The sequence below is a fragment of the Schistocerca nitens genome, chromosome 3 (assembly GCF_023898315.1).
Source record: "Schistocerca nitens isolate TAMUIC-IGC-003100 chromosome 3, iqSchNite1.1, whole genome shotgun sequence".
In the NCBI taxonomy this organism is placed as follows: Eukaryota; Metazoa; Arthropoda; class Insecta; order Orthoptera; family Acrididae; genus Schistocerca; species Schistocerca nitens.
Window position 1 is genome coordinate 589,777,362 of NC_064616.1, and position 24,627 is coordinate 589,801,988.

At 44.8% G+C, this 24,627-nt stretch overlaps 1 protein-coding gene across 1 annotated transcript in view; it reads left to right on the top strand.

The window, feature by feature from the left end:
* The window catches only part of LOC126248503 (conserved oligomeric Golgi complex subunit 2), a 107,697-nt gene that overhangs the window by 70,484 nt on the left and 12,586 nt on the right, over positions 1–24,627 (top strand). Inside the window, exons 9-11 of the mRNA XM_049949541.1 lie at positions 1,127–1,331; positions 2,087–2,369; positions 5,991–6,171. Of these exons, the coding sequence (XP_049805498.1) occupies positions 1,127–1,331; positions 2,087–2,369; positions 5,991–6,171 (669 nt within the window). The remainder of the gene's footprint in view (positions 1–1,126; positions 1,332–2,086; positions 2,370–5,990; positions 6,172–24,627) is intronic.

Genomic DNA, 24,627 nt, shown 5'->3' on the forward strand with positions numbered 1-24,627 from the left:
ATCCTGCAAGAACAGGACCAATGATGACTGAAGAGAATTGTTCGGCATGACAGAAGTGCAGCCCTTCCGCAAATTGCTGTAGATTTCAGTGCTGACCATCAGCAAGTGTCAGCACGTGAACCATTCAACAAAACATCATTGATATGGGATTTCAGAGTCGAAGGCCCACTCGTGCACCCTTGATGACTGCACGACACAAAGCTTTACGCATCGCCTGGGCCCATCAACATTGAATTGGACTGTTGATGACTGGAAACATGTTGCCTGGTTGGATGAGTCTCGTTTCAAATTGTATTGAGTGGGTGGATGCGTATGGGTATGGAGTCAGCCTCATGGATCCATGGACCCTGCATGTCAGCAGGGGACTGTTCAAGCTGGTGGAGGCTCTGTGACGGTGTGGGGCGTGTGCAATTGGAGTGATATGGGACCCCTGATACATCTAGATAAGACTCTGACAGGTGATACATATGTAAGCATCCTGTCTGATCACCTGAATGCATTCATGTCCAGTGTGCATTCCAACGGACTTGGGCAATTCCGTCAGGACACTGCGACACCCCACACATTCAGAATTGCTACATAGTGACACCAGGAACATTTTTCTGAGTTTAAACACTTCTGCTGGCCCCCAAACTCTCCAGACATGAACATTATTGAGGGTATCTTGGATGCCTTGCAATTTGCTGTTCAGAAGAGATATCCACCCACTTGTACTCTTACAGATTTATGGCCAGCCCTGAGAGATTTGTAATGTCAGTTCCCTCCACCACTACATCAGACATTAGTTGAGTGCGTGCCACGTCGTGTTTCGGTACTTCTGCATGCTCGTGGGGGCCCTACACAATATTAGGCAGGTATACCAGTTTCTTTAGTTCTTCAATGTAGAATACATATGCTAAGTAATTATCATAGACACAGAATTAACATTAATGGTTTCCTGTAGTAAATGTTTTTGGAGGGAATACCTCTTAGCAATTCTGCTTCATAGTGCATACACGCGTGCTTTCCAGGTACACAATTCTCTTCAATTTGCAAACTTTTAGTTTTTTCCACACACAATTTGTGCTTTATCCACCTAAGATTTGAGTATTACAATACTTTGACATTATATTCTACTTTTATGCAGTGGCCATTAAGTGTGGAAAGTGCTGGAATTGCTTCAACATCCACTGTTAAGGAAGCGCATGAAAAAAGCGCAGTACAGAGCCTCCAGTATCTTGTGTGTCTGTACAATGATATTGAAAAACTGATAGAAATGCTTCCTAGTCTCCAGAGCATTGTCATGAGCAAAGCAACACAAATATCACAAGAAGCTCAGAAAATATTTGAAAGTAAGTGATAAATTTATATACAGGTAACCTAATATAGTATTTATAATAATATAAGGAAAAGGAGAGAATGCTACTCATCATAAAAATGACACATTGAGTTGCAGACAGGCACAATGAAAAGACTGTGAAACATTTATCTTTCAGCCAGTGTTCTCTTCATAAAAGAAAACACACACCTCACGCACGGATGACCGCCTTCTATAGCAGCTTGGACCAGAATGCATTCCAGTGTGTGTGTGTGTGTGTGTGTGTGTGTGTTTTCTTCTGTGAAGAAGGTTTTGGCTAAAAGCTAAATGTGTAATAGTCTTTTTGTTGTGCCCCTCTGCAACTGAACATGTCATCTTTATGATGAGAAGCAATCTATCCTGATAATGTTGATATTCCAAACTGGAGTTTCTGTTGTCTAAAATAGCATTTCTTACATCACAGTTTGAACACGGACACCCTTACTGTTTCATAAGTAGTAGAATACTCTTAAGTATAGTCAGATTAAGTTCTGAATTTATTCTTGTGTGTATGCATGAGTGCATGCGGCTGCATGCATCCCCCCTTCCCCCCCTCCTCTCTCTCTCTCTCTCTCTCTCTCTCACACACACACACACACACACACACACACACACACACACACACACACACACAGAGAGAGAGAGAGAGAGAGAGAGAGAGAGAGAGAGAGAATGAATTTGGAAACTATAAGGTAATTTTTATTACCATGTACTCTGAAAAAAAAGTTCATGCTTAACTTCATATTGCAGGGAGCCAGCATTCAAGCCAAGAGCAGTTGAAACAGCAGCTTCCGAAAGTCACACAAGAGATAGTGAATGCAGTAAGCCATCAGAGTATATTACAGCTCAAACAAGTTAATGATATACCTCGACTCTACAGACGCACTAATCGAGAGGTTCCTACCAAGGCATGTTCATATGTTCTTCAGATGTTAACTCCACCGACACAGTTTTGTGCAGCTAGTGCTTCTTCAGTGTCTCCTAAGCTGCTTGATCACTGGTTATTGCTTATATTCTCAGCTATTACAAAGCAGTAAGTTAATTTTACAACATTCACAGCATTTATTCCAGCAACTGTGGTCTAGTTGTCTGTTATCATGTGGTGTGCAGATTTAAGAAAATGCTTAAACCATGAACTTATATTAATTGAATAGTTTCCATTCAGGAGGGAAATGTTTGTAGTTTTCATTCATGAAACACATTGAATTAAGGATGGAACCAGTTTATGGTTCCACTCAGTTCTGTCCATTTAATGAGCTAGGTGGTACAGTGATAAGACATTGGATTCTTGATCAGGTTGATGGTAGTTCAAGTCTCTGTCTGGCCCTCTGAGTTTAAGTTTCCTGTAAATCCTGTAATTTTCGTAAATTCTTTATGGTGAAAACCGAGATGGATATTTTGAAAGAGCATGGCCAATTTCCTTCCTCTATCTAAGCTTTTGGTCTGTCTATAACAATCTCATCATTGACACACAGCTAAACCCTAACCTTCCTTACTTCCTTTCCTTCCCAAGTTCCCAATTCATTAATGAGACCTGAATTATGTGTAACATGTGGAACCAAGGCCAAGACAATCTGTACCCATTCCTCTACAGTCTTAACACCTTCTCTCCTATTCATTTGCATGCCACCTTTCTGGGTTTTGACCTACACCTTTTTACGGTAGCTTTAAAACCTTCTCCCAAATAAAGCCCACCAACCATCAAGAGTACCCCCACTTCAATAGCTTTTATCCTTTCCACACTAAAAACTCTTAAAGTGTAGCTGCCCAGCGATGACGCATTTACAGCGACAAGAAATCCATTGCCCACTATACTGAAGATCTTATTAAGCTCTCCTTCAAACCTATACCTCCCTTCTCATATCCACACATGCTCCAAATTCTTCAACCATTTTCATGAGCCAGTTGCAATGGATCATGTTCCTCATTATCAGATATCACCATGGGCTCTAACAACCTAACCACATTGTTCACTATGTCTTCGATTCCTGTTATGGTGCACTGAAATGAGGAACATACTGCCAAAAATGCTATGCAATTCTCAAAACAGTATTTTATCACCTACTGAGTCTATGAGTACCAAATACCACATGGGTCATATCCCTGTGGAAGACCCAAGTACAAGATTTGTCCTGTATACCCACCAAGCACATCCTGTCCCAGTCTTGTCACAGACAAATACCACCCTATCCAAGGCAGAGTCACCTGTGTAAGCAGTCTTGCCAAATTCCAGCTCTGCTCCAATTTCTGAATGAGTGACAACCATCCAATTGAGGCCAAAACAAATTTGACCACCCAGTGGCATAGCATGACATACTACTCAGCTCACCATGCTCATCTTCATTGGCTAATTCACAACCTGTGCCATTAGACCCCACCCCCCTCTCCAAATTACAATCATCTGTGAATTATACAGATGGGAAGTGTTCTAACAACACATCCTTTGATCCCACAAATCCCTCGACCTCAATCTTTGCCGGCCCCTAACCCACGTCCACTTCCACCCCTGTCTCTTATGAGTTCCTACCTCACTCCATTAATCCACACCCTTACTGGTCTCTCCTCAGTCTAATTTTCCATATTCAACTTCCCCTGCCCATGCCAGGGCAGGACCAACAGTACCAAAATCTTTTGCTGCCTCTCCCTCCCAGTCATCAGTCTCCCTTCCGCCACATCTCACTTTCCCACCCCTTCTCCTAGTTCCTGTCACTCCTCTCTGCCAAAAACAGCCCCTCACCCTAGTTGAGCTGCAGAACAAGAACAATGTGGCTGACGAGGGTACAATTTCTCTATCTCTCTTTCTCTTTCTGTGTGTGTGTGGGGGGGGGGGGGGTCAGTCAGTCTGTCAATCAATCAGAGACAACTTTCAGGAAGGACATTGTTCGAAAGTATTGTATAATTTATTCTTGTTATCTCGTTTATGTTCCTGTCAGCCGCACAATACCTCAACTATACAGTGAGTGGCTACCTTTACCCTTTCCGCTAACTGTGTGAAAGTTTCATAATCCAATCCAGGCATATGCTAACCTTTTCTCTTTGAGAAATCTGTAATTCTTGATTCCAGAAGAAGCATCTGTGTTTGTCAGAAGAATAAAATTGTAGTTTTGTGAAAATAAAGTCCTGAGGTACACTATCTGATCAGAAGTATCCAGACACTCCTATGTAGTGCAAAGTTGACCAGTGGATGTCATATATGGTGGATCTGTCAGTATAAAAGGAAGCTTGACAATAGAGAAGCAGTAACAGCAGAATGGGTTGATCAGAAGAGCTCAGTGACTTTGAACTTAGACCAGTAATTGGATGTCACCTGAGTAACAGAGTCACAAGGGACATTTCAACTCTAGTAAAGCTGTCTAAGTCAACTGTTGGTGATGCGATTGTGATTGTGAAGTGGAAGCACAAAGGGACAACACAGCTAATTCCAGACCAGGGTGACCTCATATACTGATGGAAAGGACCATTGAGTATTGCGGGGCTGATTCTAAAAAAATCACAGGAAATCAGTGGGAAGAATCACTTGCGAATTCCAAAATTCTACCACCAGTCCAGTTAACCCCGTGACCGTGTTTAGAGACTTAAATCGAATGGAGTACAATGTTCAAGCAACTTCTCAAAAGCACACATTTCCGTAGTCAGTGTTAAGTGACACTTGAGGAGGTATGTCGAGCTATGCCACTGGACAGTGGATTACTGGAGAGAAGTGATTTGGAGTGATGACTCGAACTTTACCCTCAGGTTATCTGATGGAAAGGGTGGTGTTTGGCAAATGCCTGGAGAACATAACATGCCGTCGCAAGTAGTGCTAACAGTGAGGTACAGAGGAGGTGGTGTTACGGTATAGGAATGTTCTTTGTGGTTAAGGTGTGGTCTTCTCATTGTGTTTGAGAGAACAATAAATGCGGAAGGATATGAACACATTTTATGGCAGGCTGTAACCCCCTACAGTAGAGGAATAGTTCGGAGACAATGATTGATTGTATGAGCGTGAGAGTGCACATAAAGCAGCATCCCTGAGGCAGTGACTTGTGAACGATAACACTCATAGTGTACTGGCCTGCTGAGAGTCCCAATCTGAGCCCAATGGAGCACCTTTGGGATGAGTTTGAACATTGACTTCACTGCAGACCCCAGCTTCCAACATCAGTATCGTCTCTGGTTTCAGCCCTTGAGGAAGAATGGGTTGCCATTCATCCACAGGCATTCAGACATCAGAAAGTGTCCCCAGCAGAGTTCTAGCCATCATAAAGGTGGGGTGTGGAAATATCCTATATTAATGTACACTAATAGGTGCCCAGATACTTTTGATCAGATAGTGTATGCTTAGATAAGGCAGTTCTTGACCTTCAAGATCATATGTCAGTCTAGAAATTCTGCTCTAGCACAAACTTATAACCTTTCATCAATGATAAACCTACTCAAGGAATAACTTAATTTTAATATAAGATGTCCATTTCTTTTATAATTTGTATTGTTTACTGTTCTTTCTCATGCCAGACCCAAGGACGTAAAACATTCGTGACTATAATTAGTAGAGATGATAAAATACATAGCCAGTGGATGGACTTTGATCTGTAATTTTTTAAATTTATTCATTTTTTTGTTGTTTTCTCAGGAAGTTGCCATATTTCATCTCTTTTACACTGTTATGTTGCAGATATTTTATAGCTGTCAGTGATGTGTTAACATCTGTGCAGAAAACTGAAGAAAGCCTTCGTCGGCTGAAGAAAATTAGAGATAGATCTACATCAGCAAATATTGTCGAGGGAAGAGGAATTGGTGATGATGATAAAATCAGACTACAGCTTGCCCTTGATGTAAGGACTTTCTGTGGAGAGGTAATTATCAAAGGAGTACAATGATGTGACATCATAACTTTATTAAACAGCAAAATGAAGTTCATTTCAAACTGTTAAAGTGCAAAACCGTGCTTGCCATTAGTTTTGCTTAATGCATTGAGAATCAAGGAATTTCTGATGAAATTGACAATGTGACAGAACAAACATGGTGCTTGGTAACTATGCTTACGGCTTAGGGAGGAGATGCTTGTTCAAACTGCTGGACTCTGACTAATCGAGAAAGCATGATGATAAGTCCGGTGTAGCATTATGTATACATCATGACTGATAAATTACAATGCATTGTGGAAATGACATTTTGAAGACGAATCAGATTTCTTTACATTCAGCAAATGTAAACAGCTTACTTTTGATACATCTGAGTGTGCCTTCTTTTCCAAGGAAGTATTGTGTGCAGAGATGGATAGTCTGAGGAGAAATAACATTATAGATAATCCTGCTATCCCTCCACTCAAGATCTCAACTGTTAGAGTGCTACTACAATAAACTGCTGAATTTTTAGAATTGTCAGGTATTATTTAATGGTAGAAACAGTAAGGGAAGAGGTACTATAACAAGTTGACAAATACCAGTTATATGCTTTAATAAATATTTGAATAAAATTTTACGTATTGTCCAGAAAGTCAGTGTAAGTGCAGTTGCAGTGTCACAGCTGCGTCAATGGAATTTTGCACATGTTACCAAAGTAATTTAAAAGAAATTTACATTTTTCATAGAAAAATAATAAAGTGACAATTTTGCCTGCTTCTTGCAGACAACAAAACATCTTTTGCAGAAGCTCATAGACAGAGTTAACTGAAGGTTCTTTATGAACATATCATTGAGGGACTTGTAAGATAAATTTACGGCTCTAAAAGAATAGTCAGACATGGTAAACATGTGGCAGAAGTTTTCTAGGCTCAAGACAATCTTCAACCCCCGTAAAAGATACACTATATGAGCAAAAGTACATGAACACCTATTAGTGGACATTAATATTGGATATCCACCCTTCACATTTATGACAGCTAGAACTCTTCTGGGGACACTTTTAGTGAGGTATCTGAATGTCTGTTGAGCCCATTATTCCTCAAAAGCCAAAAACCAGGTCAAGTAGTGTGTTGGACTCTTGGGTCTGAGATGAAGTCAACATTTTGACTCATCACAAAGGTGTTCCATTGGGCTAAGGTCAAGATTCTGGGCATGTTAGTCCATTTTGGGAGTGTTATTGTTTACAAACCACTGCTTCACAGATGTTGCTTTACAGTAGACTGCATTGTTTTGCTGATACAAACAATCGTATTCTCCAAACTGTTCCTCCTCTATTGTGTTCATATCTTTCCACGTTTATCATTTTCTTAAGCACAGTAAGGGGACTACACCATAACCTTAAAAAATATCCCCATACCGAAGCGCCACTTCCTGTGTACATCACCGTTTACATTACACGTGATGGCAGGCAACATTCTCCAGGCAGTTGCCAAACCCAAACTAGGGACAGGAAAAACTGACCAGTCAAAACCGATATAAGTATTTTAGTTCTGAATAACTGGTATTTTTCATTATTTACTAATAACCAGGTAAAAAACTGGCATATTTGCCATAGCAGCAGTCCTAAATTTTTTGGTTTATAATTTTTTTTTACATATGAGTAATGTTTGTTCATAAAATTTCCATTGATTTGAAACATTGGGTTATTATAAAAAATGGGGAAAAGCAGTCAGTGCTATTTTAATATCAACTCTTGTCAGTTAGAAACTAACAATAAATCAGTATAGCTGTACTGTAACAATAATGTACCCATTGCTGTGTGGTATGGCCTATAAGAGGTACAAATGTACATGCAGTGTGCAAGACTTGTCCTCATCTGACCTATTTGGTAGTTTCTTGCTGTTGTCCTTGGACACACTTTGTATTTCAGAATGGCACCTTTCCTAGTTTGGAAGTACAAGAGGCAGTCAAATGAAAACTGAACACCCACCACAACTGGACCATGGAATGGTTCCATTCAAAAGTAGTTACCACACTTTTTAAGACATTTATTCCACTGGGAGATGGGACAATCAGTTCCTGTTTCATAGAACGTGGTTGGTCAATGATGGACCCACAATCGCACCCACTCTTGCACTTCCTTGTCTGATTGAAACTGACATCCATGCATGTCTTTCTTCAGGTCGCCAAAGATGAGAAAATCACACAGTGAAAGATCCGGGCTGTACTGAGGATGTTGCAGTGTTTTCCAAACAAATCAGTGAAGTGTATCCTTCATTGGCAGTATGGGCATTATCATTCAACAGAACGATTCTATCTGACAGCATTCTAACAGCCAGGGCAAGTGACAATGCCAACAGTAGAAATATCCCACATCTCCCCCGCCAAAGAAATCCAAAGCTGTTCACACAAGTTCCTGTAAGGTCATGGTGACCTCTGTCTTCGACTCTCATTGAAGTCCTTGAGCGTGTAACCACAATTAATGCACAACACTATGAAGACACTTTGCAGAAACTGCAATGGGCCATTACGTCAAAACGCACAGGAATGCTCTCGGATGGAATCATCCTGTTGCATGATAATGCCCACCACCACACTGCCAATCTGACAAGGGCTATGCTTCAGTGATTTGATTGGGAAACACTCCAACATCCTCTGTACAGCCTGGATCTTTCGGTGTGTGATTTTCACATCTTTGGGAATCTGAAGAAAGACATGCATGAATTTCAGTTTCAGTCAGATGACGAAGTGCAAGAGTGGGTGCGATTGTGGATCTGTCACTGGCCGACCATGTTGTATGAAACAGGAATTGATTGTCTCATCTCCCAGTGGGATAAATGTCTTAACGTGTGTCGTGATTACTTTTGAATGGAACCATTCCCTGGCCCCATTGTGCCTGGTGTTTGGTTTACATTTGAGTACCCCTTCTGTGTTTCAAAGTGTACCAGCAATGAAGAACAGTGCTCCATTTGCTTTAAAAGATTAAAAACAGAAGGGTCACAACAAACTTGCGACATCATACAAGAATGAAACATCCACAATGTCCCTTTGAAGAGAAGGTAAATTTAAACGATATACCTATAATTTTATTGACATGCTATCAATTTGGGATGATACCGGTAACTAAGTCTTTAATTTTATGGTTGCAGTGGGGTTAAAAATTGATTCAGTGTGAAAATGATGATGCAGGAAAGTCATCAACTTGTGATCTTTCACTGTCTTTGTCGCCCCGCTTGTCTCCTTTATCTTTGCCATCTTTATTGGATACACTGAGACCAATTTGTGCCACCTCATATTGATCAAGATCTCCTATTCCTTTGCCTTCATTAGAATTTTTCAATCTTTGTTTGAAGTCTATGTTTGTTGGTGGAAATAATAGAAATAAAAAAATATATATCAGTTATTTCGGAAACTGGTTATTTTCGGCAGCTTCTGGTTAAACTGGGGACAAAAGAAAGTTGTGTAACTGAAAACCAGTTCTCAAAGTATTTTATATTCTGGACATCTGCAGCTGTGGATAGGCATCATGATAATAAGAATTCCGCTGACAGCTGGGTAAGTCGTGTATCAATAAAACAACAGCTTTACCAGCTGTTAAAGGAATTCTTCTTAACATCATGAAAACCAACTGTTTCAGCTATAGCCACCATCCCTAACCCAAACCCTTTCATCAGATTGCCACAGGGTATAGCATGATTCATCACTCCAAATCACTTATTTCCAGCCGTCCACTGTCCAATTGCATCACTCTTTACACCACCTCATGTACTGCTTAGCACTGACTACAGAAATGTGTGACTTACGAGGAGCTGATCGACCATTGTAACCAATTCTTTTTAACTCCCTAACAAGGTCATTGTGCTAGGTGGAATGCTGGTAGCTTTTTGGAACTCACAAGTGATTTTTTTTCCACTGATTTCTTGTGATTTTTTAATACAACCCTCTGCAATTCTTGATGGTCCCTATTCATCTGTTCATGAGCTCAACCTGGTTGTGGTTTAGCTGTGGTTGTTCCTTTTCATTTCTACTTCACAGTCACACGACCAGTGGACAGCTTGGAGAGCCTTAGAAGGTTTGAGATGTCCCTGATGGATTTGTTACTCAGGTGACATCCCATGACTAGTCCATGTTTGAATTCACTGAGCTGTCCTGACTGACCTGTTCTGCTGCTACTGCTTATATACTGTCAACACATTAATACAATAATCCCCAGCTCCTTTTATACTGGTGGTCCACCCCTCATGACATCCAATGATCAAGTCCACATTACATAGGGTTGTCTGTATACTTTTAATCAGATAGTGTATAAACGAGGCGTGTTTTTTAAGTAAGTACCATTTTGAAATTAAAAAAAGACGTGCTAAGATATCTCAATAATTTTATTTTTGCATGAAAGCCTGTACCTTAATCTACTTTTCTACATAAGTTCCATCAATATTGAGGCACTTGTCATAACGTTGTACCAGTTTTTGAATACCCTCCTCATAGAAGTCTGCCGCCTGACTTGTTAACCACTGCATCACCACTGTTTTGACTTTGTCATCGTCTTGAAGACGCTGACCGCCTAGGTGTTTCTTCAAGTGCAGGAACAGATGGTAGTCACTGGGCGCAAGATCGGGGCTGTACAGAGGATGATCTAGAGTTTCCCAGCGAAAAGATGTGATGAGATCTTTGGTCTGATTCACCACATGCGGACGGGCATTGTCTCGCAGCAAAACAATGCCCTTGCTCAACTTGCCACGTCTTTTGTTCTGAATCAAACCGTGCAGATTGTGCAATGTCTTACAGTAAGCTGCTGCATTCATTGTCTCATTATGAGACAGAAATTCCACAAGCAATACTCCTTTTCTGTCCCAAAAAACTGTGCACATGATTTTCCGGGCAGAAATTGTTTGCTTAAACTTCACTTTACTGGGTGCATCTGAATGCTGCGATTCCGTGGATTGTTGCTTTGATTCTGGTGTGATGTGGGCCACCCATGTTTCATCGTTCATAGCAATTTGGCTTAAGAAATCATCACCGTCATTGTGATACCGCTCAAGGAAAGTCAATGCACTGTCTAAATGTTTGGTTTTGTGAGCATCCGTCAACATTTTCGGTACCCAATGTGTGCACAATTTTTGGTAATTCAAATGCTTGGTCACAGTGCCATACAAAACACTACGAGAAACATTAGGAAAGTCATCCTGCAAGGAGGAAATCGTAAAGCGTTTGTTTTCCCTCACCTTATTGTGCACTTCCTGCACCAAACTTTCGTTAACGACCGAAGGACGCCCACTCCGTTGTTCATCATGCACATTTGTGCGGCCATCTTTAAATGCTCTCACCCACTTTCTTACCATTCCATCACTCATAATGTTTCTCCGTAAACTGCACAGATCTCACGATGAATATCGATCGCTTTTAGGCCTTTAGCACTAAGAAATCTTAAACAGCCCGTACTTCACAGTCGGCGGGACTCACGATTATCGGAGGCATCTTAAACACTCGGTACACAACGTAAACAAGGAAGAATCAGACTGTAATAGTGTCAGTGCGTAGACAACAGATGTTGGTACCCAGTGCGCATGCGCAAAACACCGACTGCAGCGCTGTGGCCGTGGTGTGGCTAAACGGTACTTACTTAAAAAAACACGCCTCGTAAAAAAAAAAAAAAAAAAGAAAAAAAAAAGTGGAGACTGTTGACATAGCTCGAGTTCACAGGCCATGCACTGAGTATTACTGAATAGTGTGGCATAGCATACTGAGAAGATAATAGGAGTCTTTTTCTGATGACACAAGTTGATATGTTATTGTATGATTCAGAATTGTGGCAAAAGCAGATAAACAGAGCTATGCTGCATCACTCCCAATAGAACTTGGGCTGTTCATCAGCTAGAATGGTACAAGATATGCAGGACGTGCTCCTTCTCTTATAGGGGTAAGAAAAGGAAATAATTTTCTGTTGAGTCCTAGGACATGTAGGCATCCAGAGAAAAGAAATTGCTGATGTGACTGCCAAGGAAGTTTGATCCTTCCACCTCCTGATCTATGTTCAGTCCCCCTACAAGCTTTTACCACATACATGACCCAATTTTTCAATCATTTTTTATGTGCCTATTGACAACTCAACATTTCTTTTATTCTCTTCTTTTTTTTTGTGTGTGTGTGTGTGTGTGGGGGGGGGGGGGGGGACTTCCAGATTTACACATTCTGGCAAGAGGCTAGATTACAACATTGGACCTGCATGTTGCATGCCAGCAAATAACTGTCACACCACCGTGGATGACCCACAGTCTTCAGCTCTGTTGTCCTTCCAGTGAAAACAGCAATCTGCAGCACCACAGCCTTTTTCTGAGATGATTACATACTCCTGGCTGGAATCTTGTCAGAGTTCCATATATGGCAGAAGTTAAGCATTCCATAGTCATATTCTCACAAACGGAGTACAACTATGACATTCAAAGAAAATAATTTTTGAGACCATTTCTCATGGAGAAAAATAGGGGTCTGCCTAAATACTTTAAAAATGGATTAGAAGCAGTCTTGACTGCAATAAATATATGTAATCCATTTTTAAATTCAAAGATAGCTTCTCCGACCAAGACTATCTGATCACAGAGTAGGTCTTCAGGTAGCTGAGTTTTTAATAATATTGTAATCCTTGGCTTTGCATGTAATATCCAGCAAAAAATATAGGATTCTGTAGGGCCTAAGGACAAGTTCAACAATTATTATGATAATTGTATGGGTGTAAAAATTCATACTCCACTCTATAAGATACTGAACAATGTTTGATGTTTTGATACTCTTGGTCTATAGTCTTGTTGTTCAAGGTTTGTGTGTGGGCCACTTGTTATGCTTTTTCAGTTTTATTTTAAGTAATCATTCTGAATATTATCCGGTAGAAACAAAAATAAGATGTTCATTGTCAATTTGGCCTTGTGACAGTGGAACAGAAAGAGCATAATGAAATGTACACTATCTGACAAAAACAGTGAAGCACCTAAAAGGGGAGAAGAAGACAAAATGAAGCTTCACAGGTTGAGAGGGTATGTGATATTATTTCAGTGATTACAAAACTGAGTCAAATTTACTAAGAACTTGGCAGTATGAGTCCACATATCAACATGATGTTGCATCCTCTCTGGCCTAGATGCATGCACTGATTCAGTTGGGAAGGTTGTCATAAAGCCATTGTATCCTCTCCTGAGGCAAGCTAGCCAACTGTTGTAACTGAATACTGTCACTGGAATGGATGTGATGTCCAAGCTGGTCCATCATGTGTTCTTTTGATGACAGGTGCTGGGATTGTGCTAGCCAAAAGTGTACCTCAACATCGTGCAGACAGTCCATGCGGGGACGAGCATTCTCCTGTTGAAAAATGGCACAACAATACGGTCACATAATGGTTGACACGTGAGGATGTAGGACGCCCGTGATGTAACGCGTGTTGTTCGAGTTCCCTCGATCACACCAACACCAGTCTGAAGTCATACCCAATGGCCACCCATACCGTGACACCAGAAGTAACACCACTGTGACTCTTAAAAATGCTGGAAGAATGGGACCTCTCCCAAGGTCACTGCCGTACTCGTTGACAGTGGTCATCCTGGGTAGTGCAGACTACAATGTGACACCATTCATCAGCAGTCCATGCTTCCTGACCACAACAACACTAAATATAGCCTTTTGTGTTGTGGTGTTAATGGCAGCCTACCAATGGAATGGTAATTCCTTAGTCTGGCTGCTGCTAGTCTCTGATGATTTGGGATGACACAAAACGTTGCAGGCAGTCCGTTACGTGTTCTCAAATTGGGAGTCCATTACTTGTTCTCAAGTGGCAGGCATAGATGTGAAGGGGCTACACTTTTCTTAGTGCACAATATGGTGATCCCCCTTGTAGTGGTCAGATATGGTTGGCTGGAAACGTGACAACTAATATGCCTGCCTTCACATTCCTGTGCATTCCAACATTGGACCACTGTCTCATCCGAATGCACCACAAATCTGGATATTGTATGATTCAGCCAGCTGGCCAAATGGAGACCCACAATTAGGACCCCTTTAAACTCTGGCGGGTGCTGACAATACTGTCTCTCACAATTATGTAGTGTATCTGTGTCCTTCACAGTGATCACTCAACATCTGACACTGTTCACACCCTTCATATATCTTATGAGGCCTGGTAACAACACTAAAACATGAACAACACGAGTGCACTCTGGTGGCCATTCTACGTGTCACAGAGAATTCCAGCTCTGATCATTTACATGCCTGCCATTGGTGTGAATTTATATGAAGTTACACTTACATCTGATCACTTCTTGTGTGCGCTTCCCCTTTTTGTTAGTCAGCGTATATTTATTGCAATGGCAGTCATAGGTACACTTTCTTCAATTACACAAAAAGTAAAAATAATAAATAATTTTGTGTGTGTGTGTGTTTTAACAAAATAATATTGTTTTTAACAAAATGATAAAAACAAAAGGAAAATTTGATTGAGAAAACTATGAAATTATGGAACAGAAGTGCTGTACAATACCTATCTTCAGGAGGTAAAATTAATTATACGTATATCTGTTGTCACAATAGGTGGGACATTCTCATCCCGGTGTCTGATTGACTGGCCCTTCCAATTTCAGTTTCCGTACCTCTTCCGCTGTACGTGAAATTTGTATTGGAATCAAACACAGCAGTTTAAATCTTGTTGGAAAGTATCCCTACGCAACTTAATAAAATAATCACAAAAATTTAACTGAAGTTGAGGGCATGAGGACAGGCATATTGGGTACTGCACAATGAATAATGTTCTCAGGGGTTTAAGAAAGACAACAGGTTTATTCAAATAACTGAATTACAACATGAATGACTGAATGGTCTCAAAATATAATAGATTAGTCATTTGCTGATATGGTAACACTAAATACAACACCGCACAAGAATAGGTTCTGTAGTGGTGACTTGCCCAAAAAGTAAATGCTCTACAAATGTTCCAGTAAGTATAGAACACAAAACCGAGTGTCACTACTTCATTGCTGAGTATTCACCTGCGTGAACACAATTTTCACCAACACAATGTGCAGGCTCAGATGTCTCTCATGGGAGAAATGGCCAGGGCAAGAACCAGAGAAATGGAACACAGTTATCACATGAATGTACCAGCTGTGATGGGTGTGAGCTTGAAATTCAGTTATTATCCACATCTTGACAACCCCAGGGTTCCTGAGCTGGGGACTGGTAAGTACCACCAATCCCCTGTCACTGTAAGCTCTGGGCATGCTTCATCTACCATTCTACAGTGTGGCAGTGAAATGTTGTGTGTCTCAGGAAAGGGGGTCTTGGCTTGACTGTCTGGATTGTGAGGATTGTAAAAATCTCTTTAAAAAAAACCCTCAGCCTCAAGGTGTGCTGCGCATCGATGAGATGCTTGGCTGTTGAGGTGTAACAGCCATTAGTGGGCAACCTCTGGGGAAACTACAGAGCCTCATTTGTTTAAGGCTTACCTAGGCACATGGGGCTGTGTCTAGGTGGACTTTTATTTCCCTACCTGATAGCGAGACCAAGATGTATCCTTCAAAATTTTCTCGTCCTCCTTCACGCGGAAAGGGTGGACCACTAATAAGTACCAACACCCAATGTAACAAGAGGGCTTGTGTAGCCAATCCTCCTGACTCAGATATTATACAGAGTTCCTTAGTACATAATAACAGAATGCACACTGCTGGTCAGAATGTGTTTTTGATTGTCAAGTGAAAAGAGAGCAGCTTTGGGAAGGTTTTACATTTTTATATACAGAAAGGTTTAGAGGGTGTCACAGGTACTCTGAAATCAGTGAAGTGATTGTGTAATGGCATGCTGTTGGTTGCAACTGCAAGTTCCCAACAAGTCACCAACCACCGGAAAGCTAAGTCCCTTGGGGAATATGCCATAGAAATGGAGCTCCACAATAGCTTGAACTGTAGCAAAGGTGTTGTGACCTGTAGAGATCTGTTCGACATTCCCAAGGAGGAATTGAAGGATGATTGGGTTTAGAAAGGGGTCACTGATGTGCAAAATATATTGAAAAGGGTGAATGGAGATCTCATAAAATCTGATTCGTTCATCCTTACATTCAGTAGCATATAACTCCCAAAGCATATCAAGGCAGTTTTCGTTCATCTAAGCATACAGCCATATGTCCCCAAACCAGTGCGCTGTTTTCAGTGTCAGCGCCTTGGGCACACCACCGTAGGATGTAAGGGTGAAACCACTTGTGACAAAAGTGGCAAGATAACCCATGATGAAGTTGGATTCTCCTCCCCTCCAAAATGTGTAACTTGCTCTGGGAATCATCCTGTCTTGTCTGGAGTAGCGTTTGCAGTGTCTTCCATGAAGAATGGAAGCTGCAGGCTATTAAGACATGGAAACGCATCCCATATGGAGAGGCCAAGAAGATCTATTAGGTCATGCAGCCTCCCACATTCACTACATCTTTTGCTTCGCCCTTGAAAAGCCTGTTTTGACAGCCAGTGCTTCTACACAAATGGAGGTTGCTAGTGTCAACACTAGTACCTGTGTTTTTCAGTGCACATATCAAGCTGCAGTTCTTTCAGAGCCCATAGCCCCTCAGAGAACATCAGATAAAGCGATAGTTGCCACCACTTCATACATTGCAATACCTACAAAGGCAGAGCCCAATAAAAAATACTGCATTGCCTCCACCACTGCTGCGATACCTCCTCCAAAACCCTTCCAGTCTAACAAAAGCAAATGGGTAGCTTCTACAACAGACAAGAACAGACAATAAATCTGATGTCCGTGTCATTTGACTTGATGCTCTGCTGATTCTGCTTCAGAGCCAATGGACTGTGAAGTCTGCCTGGAGCAACCATCTTGCCCAAAGGCTGAACCTCCATCTGTTGTGGGCTCCCCACCATACTACAGTGGAAGATGAATGGGTTCGGGACTCATGTACAGGAACTGAAACTCCTGGCACAGGCACTACCCCTTTGCTTGTGTTTACAGGAAACATATTTCAAGAGTCACTGATGCCCCTGTGCTCTGTGCTACGGGGCTATGCTCTCCACCAAAAGGATATTACTGGGGATGGAACCAAGAGGGGTCTTCCTGTGTTTGTCAATAAAACACACCATTCCTCTGCTGTCTCCTTGGTTACTGACCTACAAACAGTAGCTGTTGTAGTTCATGTGGATCAGAAGGTCACTATCTGTTCCCTGTCTTTACCTCTCCAGGTTGCAATAGACTCTGAAGCTCTTGTAGGCCTTATTGAATGCTTCCCCTCTCCCCCATCTGTTTCTCCTGCTGGGTAATTTCAGTGCCCACACTGTATTACGGGGCTCAAACTATACTAGCCCCAGGGGCCAAGTCTGAAGGACCTTGTGAGCTGTGCATCCTCAACGGAGGCAATCCCACTCATTTCTTGGCTGCTACTGGGTCACCCTCAGCCATCAACCTCTCATTCTGCTCCCCAGCGCGTGCAGACTCAGCACAGTGGGAAACAACTGATGACCTTCATTCCATTGACCATGTCTGACTGTGGATCCACCTAATGGACAGAGGATTAATTGAACAGAAGCCATCAAAATGGATGATCAGCAAGGTTAACTGGGTGCTGTTCAGCCCGCTGGCTGTGCTTGAACACTGCAACAGTTTCCAGGAATGTGTGGACCACATCACACATGTGCTGTTGACCTATCCATCCCAAAGTGTTCATGTCATCATAGCAGGCAAACTGTTCCTTGGTGGACAGATGAGTGCTGTTCTGCAATCGAGGACAGGCATGTAGCTCTCGGACAGTTTAAATGCCGACCGACGCAGACAACCTCATAGCCTTTCACATTATTAAGGAGAGCAAGAAGTGGTTGTGGCAAGCATTCCTATAATTTATCAACCATTTTACTTGTTCTACTTAAGGACTGGAAGCCATTGGGAGGATTTCTGGTAAACACATTCGCTTACCAATAGCAGCAGTGCTGGGACAGGGGTGTCTCCAGACAACACCTGGAGACATCACTCAGGTGCTGGCCAAGCATTTTGCAAAAACTACTTCTAATGCAAGCCAGGATCAGGCGTTTCGTCAAAACAGTGTGGATGGAGAGAGGGGCAAGTTGGACTTCAGATCCAATAATTCTGAGTCCTTCAACTCACCTTTCTCCATTTGGGAACTGGAATCAGCACTGTCTGAGACTTGTGACACTGCACCTAGGCGCAACCAAATCGACTACTGCATGCTTCAACATTTGCCAGTGGCATCAAAGGAAGTCCTCCTCAAATTTTTAATCCTATGTGGCAGACAGGTAACATCCCCAACTCATGGAGGGAGGGAATTCGGATACCTCTCCTCAAACCAGTATCTCCAAGTAGTTACAAAAGTATTGCCTTAACGAGCTGTGTAGGAAAGGCCCTGGAGCGAATTGTTAATCGTCATCTCATCTGGTGGTTAGAGTTTGGGCAACTCCTTAGCCACTCTCAGTGTGGATGCTGGAGGTTTTGGTCCACTGTCGACAAACTGACACTACTAGAGGTGGCTATTCAGCAGTCCTTCCTACGTAAATGTCAATATGTTGACATATTCTTTGTATTCTTTGATATCTGTTATGCGTATGACACTACTTGGAGACACAGTATTCTCTTGCAACTGCATCAATGGGGCTTTTGTAGCCGCGTCCCCATCTTCCTATGGTCCTTTCTGTCTCAGCAGCCCGAGTTGGTGTCCCTCAAGGCAGTGTTTTAAATGTCACCTTCCTTGCCATAGCCATAAACTGTGTCAAGTCTATGGTAAGGTGTCCTGTACAGTGCTGCTTATTTGTGGACGATTTGTTCCTCCTCCAGTGTTGCAACAGTCAGCCATCAGTGTGTGTGTGTGGGGGGGGGGGGGGGGGGGCACACGCATGCGCATTCTAATTGTTCATGTCATATTTTTAATTTACCTGACTTGCATAAGAGGGACTCCATCCTACATTTTAGAGACTGAGTGTGGTTTCTGGGCCTCATTTTTTACTCCAAATTGTTGTGGTTGACACACCTGTGAGAACCCTCAAGGCACTGAACATCATAAAATGCCATGGGCACAGACAGGTCTTGGGGAGTGGACAGGGCACATCTTCTCCAGGTTTATAGGGTTTTCATATGTTCATGGCCAGACTATGGGTGCATGGTGTAAGGATCAGCGAGGTCTTCTTATTTTAAAATCATTGGCGCTGTTCATATGAGGGGATTCAGCTGGCCATGGGTGCTTGTAGGATCAGTCCCATAGCAAGTCTCTGTGCTGAGGGTGAGGAACTGCCACTCACCATCTTGTGGCAGCTCCTCATGGTGCATCAGCCATGTAAGTTTCCCCCCCTGCGGGTTCGGGGGTTAGAATAGGCCCGCGGTATTCCTGCCTGTCGTAAGAGGCGACTAAAAGGAGTCTCAAATGTTTCGGCCTTATGTGATGGTCCCCTCTCGAGTTTGACCTCCATCTTTCTAAATTATTCCGAAGAGCGAGCCAATTGAGGAAGGGCGCCTTACATGGTGCGCTGTATCCGTCGTGCATTGAGACCTTTAGCCGACTTTTTCATCGTTGCAATGGTGTCCCGCTCATTTTCCATCTCTTGGGCGAGGATACGTCACTGGGTGCGATTACCACGCTGCACTCTGCAGTGTTGCTTTTAACTGCGACGACGACCTTGGACATTTTTGCACCTAAGATCCAGCACGGTAGCCAGTCCGTTGTGGTGGGGCCGCCATGTACCCTGTTCGTTGTAGCCCCCTGACAACACAGGGAGCGCTCTACTGATGCCTGTGCTGTTAACTCCCCACGTATGCCAAGGAGTAGATGCCCGTCTCCCTGGGGCATCAGGACTCCCGGCAATGGCCATCCTGCCAGGTGGCTATTGCTGCGGCTGGGTGGCGCCCGTGGGGAGGGCCCTTGGACGGAGTAGGTGGCATCAGGGCGGATGACCCGCAATGAAGCGTGGTACATCATCTCTCGCTGGCGGCCGTGGGGAGGGCCCTTGGTCGGAGTAGGTGGCATCAGGGCAGATGACCCGCAATGAAGCGTGGTACATCATCTCTCGCTGGCGGCCAGCCGCCAGCAGTCTCTAAGCGTTCTCGGGCTCAATTTAATGCTCAAAAGTACGATCCGAAAACATTCCCCTCTCTGGCCATGCCGTGGGAGGAGCGTAAGTCTCAGGATGGATGTAATAGTTATTCGCCCCGATTCTTAGTTTGCACGAGAGCTGATGGGGAGTCTTTTCTATCCACAAAGCCTCAGTTCTTCGTCGAGCATTTAGAGGACAAGTTTGGGGAGGTGGAGGGCTTGTCCAAATACGCTCTGGGCAGTAATGATACAAACGGCATCCTCCGCCCAGTCACGCAGGTTACTTGCTTGTGACAAGTTGGGGGATGTTCACATTACCATTACACCACATAAGAGTTTAAATATGGTCCAGGGAGTTATTTTCCATAGGGACCTACTTTTGCAGTCTGATGACGAGCTGTGCGCCAACTTAGAGCGTAGAGGTGTTCATTTCGTCCGGCGCGTTCATCGGGGTCCGAAGGACAATCAGGTTGCTACCGGTGCCTTCATCTTGGCCTTCGAGGGTTATACATTACCGGAGAAGGTCAAGGTGATGGTCTACCGTTGTGACGTCTAGCCCTATATACCTCCCCTGATGCGGTGCTTTAAGTGCTGGAAGTTCGGCCATATGTCTTCCCGCTGCACTTCCAGCCTCACATGTCGAGATTGCGGACGCACATCACATCCCAATACTCCATGTGCCCCGCCTCCCATCTGTGTCAACTGCGGAGAGCATCATTCACCTTGCTCGCCTGACTGCAAAGTCTTTCAGAAAGAGTGCAAAATCATGAAATATAAGACCCTGGACCGGCTGACCTATACTGAGGCCAAAAGGAAATATGACAGACTCCATCCTGTGAGAATGACATCTTCTTATGCAGCTGCTACAACAACTGTGCTAGCCCCATCAGTTTCAAGACTTCCAGCCAGCTCGATGAGCAGTACGACTCCTCCTGCCCCCTTGCCCGTGGGGGGCTCTACCCAACCGGTTGCTCCTGCACCACCTACCTCAGGAGCAACATCCTCCCACCCATCGGGGACGTCCATCCCCGCTTCTCAGCCGGAGAAGCGTCTAAATTCTTTGGCTACTCTCGCCCGTAAGGGTTCCCTTGGGACCCTCCCTTCCCAGGGTTCCACCAGCGGGAAGGATGACGGCCGACAGTGGCATAAGTCCTCACCAGTGGCTGGGCGTAGGGCTTCACGATCCTCCTCCGTCCCGGAGACTGAATCGGTGAAGCCTTCTGAGCCGGTGAAACCCAAGGTTCAGCGAGAGAAGTCCAAGAGAAAGACCTCTAAGGCCAAAGAAATTGCGGTGGCACCGACCCCACCGCACCCTTCGAGCTCTGCGTCTGAGGATGAGGTCGAGATTCTGGCGTCCGCTGAGGACCTTCATCTCACCGGTCCCTCAGACGCCATGGATGTCACTCGCACGGGTACTGAATCGGTGGCAGTGAGTGAACAAGCGGCGTAAATTGCCTTCCCAGTCCTTTCACGCCTTTCTCAGCCATGGACAATATCATCCTCCAGTGGAACTGCAGCGGTTTCTTCCACCATCTAGCTGAGCTCTGACGACTTATCAGCCTTCACCCTTTCTTCTGCATTGCTCTTCAGGAAACTTGGTTTCCAGCAATGCGAACCACTGCCCTCCGTGGCTATCGGGGTTATTATAAGAACCGGGCAGCTTATGAAAGGGTGTCTGGTGGCATCTGCCTCTGTGTCCTTCACACTCTGCACAGCGAGTCTGCCCCTCTCCAAACACCTTTAGAGGCTGTCACTGTTCGGGTGTCGATGCCACAGGCTGTTACCGTCTGCAGTCTTTACCTTCCACCGGATGGTGATGTCTCGCAGCATGTCCTGGCTGCGCTGATAGCCCAATTGCCGCCACCTTTCTTGTTACTGGGCGACTTCAACGCCCATAACCCTCTGTGGGGTGGGTCGGTGGCAACAGGTCGGGGCGCCACCGTTGAGCATCTATTAGCACAGCTTGATCTTTCACTTTTAAATGATGGTTCCTCTACACACTTTAGTGTGGCGCATGGCACGTACTCCGCCATCGACCTTTCGATCTGCAGCCCTAGCCCCTTACCGTCTGTCCAGTGGAGTGTGCATGACGACCTGTGTGGTAGTGACCACTTTCCGATCTTTCTGTCACTACCACAGCGTCACTCTTCTGGACGCCCTAGCAGATGGGCTATGAATAAGGCTGACTGGGTCTTGTTCTCCTCCACTGGCGCTATTGAGCCTCTCTCTAATGATGACATTGATGCGGTGGTTCAATCGGTCACCACCGGCATCGTTACTGCCGCCGAATCTGCCATTCCCCGTTCTTCTGGGTCCCCTCGGCGGCGGACTGTGCCTTGGTGGTCACCTGAGATCGCTGAAGCGATTAAAGATCGTCGGTGGGCACTACAGCGTCACAAGCGACATCCATCCATAGACCACCTTATCGCCTTCAAACGGCTGCATGCACGAGCCTGCCGCCTTATCCGCCAAGGCAAGCAGGAGTGCTTGGAGCGGTATGTGTCCACCATTGGCCTCCATGTCACTCCATCGCAGGTCTGGGCCAAGATTCGACGCGTCTACGGCTATCGGACCCCTGTCAGCGTCCCTGCACTCTCACTGAATGGAGCAGTTTGTACAGACTCTGCCGAAATAGCCAACAGCTTGGCAGAGCATTTTGCTCTTAGTTCCGCTTCTTCCAATTACCCACTGGCCTTCCGCTCCATTAAAGAGTGGATGGAACGTCGGAGCCTTTCGTTTCGCACCCACCATCCAGAATCGTACAGTGTTCCATTCAGTGAGTGGGAACTCCGCAGTGCCCTTGCCGCTTGTCCTGATACCGCTCCTGGGCCAGATAGCATCCACTGCCAGATGCTGAAACACCTTTCAGTGGACTGCCAGCGACGGCTCCTCGACCTTTACAACCGTATTTGGGTCGAGGGTGAGTTTCCGTCGCAATGGCGGGAAAGTATCGTTATCCCTATTCTGAAACCTGGGAAGAACCCTTTGGAGGTGGACAGCTACCGTCCCATTAGCCTCACCAACGTTCTTTGCAAGTTGCTTGAACGGATGGTGAGCCGACGGTTGAACTGGGTACTGGAGTCACGGGGCCTTCTGGCGCCATCTCAGGGTGGGTTCCGTAAAGGCCGCTCCGCCGCCGACAATCTGGTGAGCCTGGAGTCGGCCATCCGTACTGCCTTTGCCCGCCGTCAGCACCTGGTCGCTGTCTTATTCGAGATGCGGAAGGCGTACGATACGACACGGCATCATCACATCCTTTCTACGCTTCATGGATGGGGTCTTCGGGGCCCTCTGCCGATCTTTATCCGCAATTTTCTGTCGTATCGTACCTTCCGCGTGCAAGTCGCGGCCTCCCATAGTTCCTCCCGCGTCCAGGAGAACGGTGTGCCCCAGGGATCTGTTTTAAGTGTCTGCCTGTTTTTAATAGCCAGTAACGGGCTCGCTGCGGCGGTGGGGACGTCTGTCTCAGCGTCCCTGTACGCTGACGACTTCTGCCTTTACTACAGCTCTACTGGCATTGCAGCTGTTGAACGTCGGCTACAGGGTGCAATCCGCAAGGCGCAGTCTTGGGCTGTAGCGCATGGTTTTCAGTTTTTGGCTGCCAAGACCCGCGTTATGCATTTCTGCCGGCGCCGAACAGTCCATCCTGAGCTGCAGCTTTATCTTGCCGACGAGCTCCTTGCTGTGGTGGAGACCTACAGGTTTTTGGGTGTAGTTTTTGTTGCCCGGCTGACTTGGCTGCCTCATATTCGGCAGCTTAAACAGGCGTGTTGGCGGCATCTAAATGCTCTGAGATGGTTGAGCCACGCCCGCTGGGGCGCCAACCGATCTAGCCTGTTGCGGCTCTACCAGGCGTTAATCCAGTCCCGCCTGGATTATGGGAGCCTGGCTTATGGCTCAGCATCCCCATCTGCGTTGCGGGTGCTGGACCCAATCCTCCACAGCGGGATACGCCTAGCCGCTGGTACTTTCCGTACCAGCCCTGTGGACAGCATACTAGTGGAGGCAGGTGTCCCTCCCCTGCGGTTACGGCGCCAATGTTTGCTGGCCGCTTATGCTGCCCATGTTTTTAGCTTGCCCGGGCATCCAAACTATCGTCTCCTGTTCCCGCAATCGGGCATCCATCTGCCAGACCATCGGCCCCGGTCAGGTTGTGCGATCGCGGTCCGCGTCAAAGAGCTTCTCTCCGGGCTTAGGGTTTTCACTGTTCCAACTCCTTTTCGGGCCACTTTGCGTACACACCCATGGTGTGTTCCTCGCCCTTGCCTTTGGCTCGACTTGGCACAGGGCCTCAAGAACTCAGTCCCTCCAGAGGCCTTCCGCCGCCGCTTTTATGCCATCCTGGCTACGTATTAGGGCTCTGGAGTTGTATACACTGACGGTTCGATGGTTGCTGGTCGTGT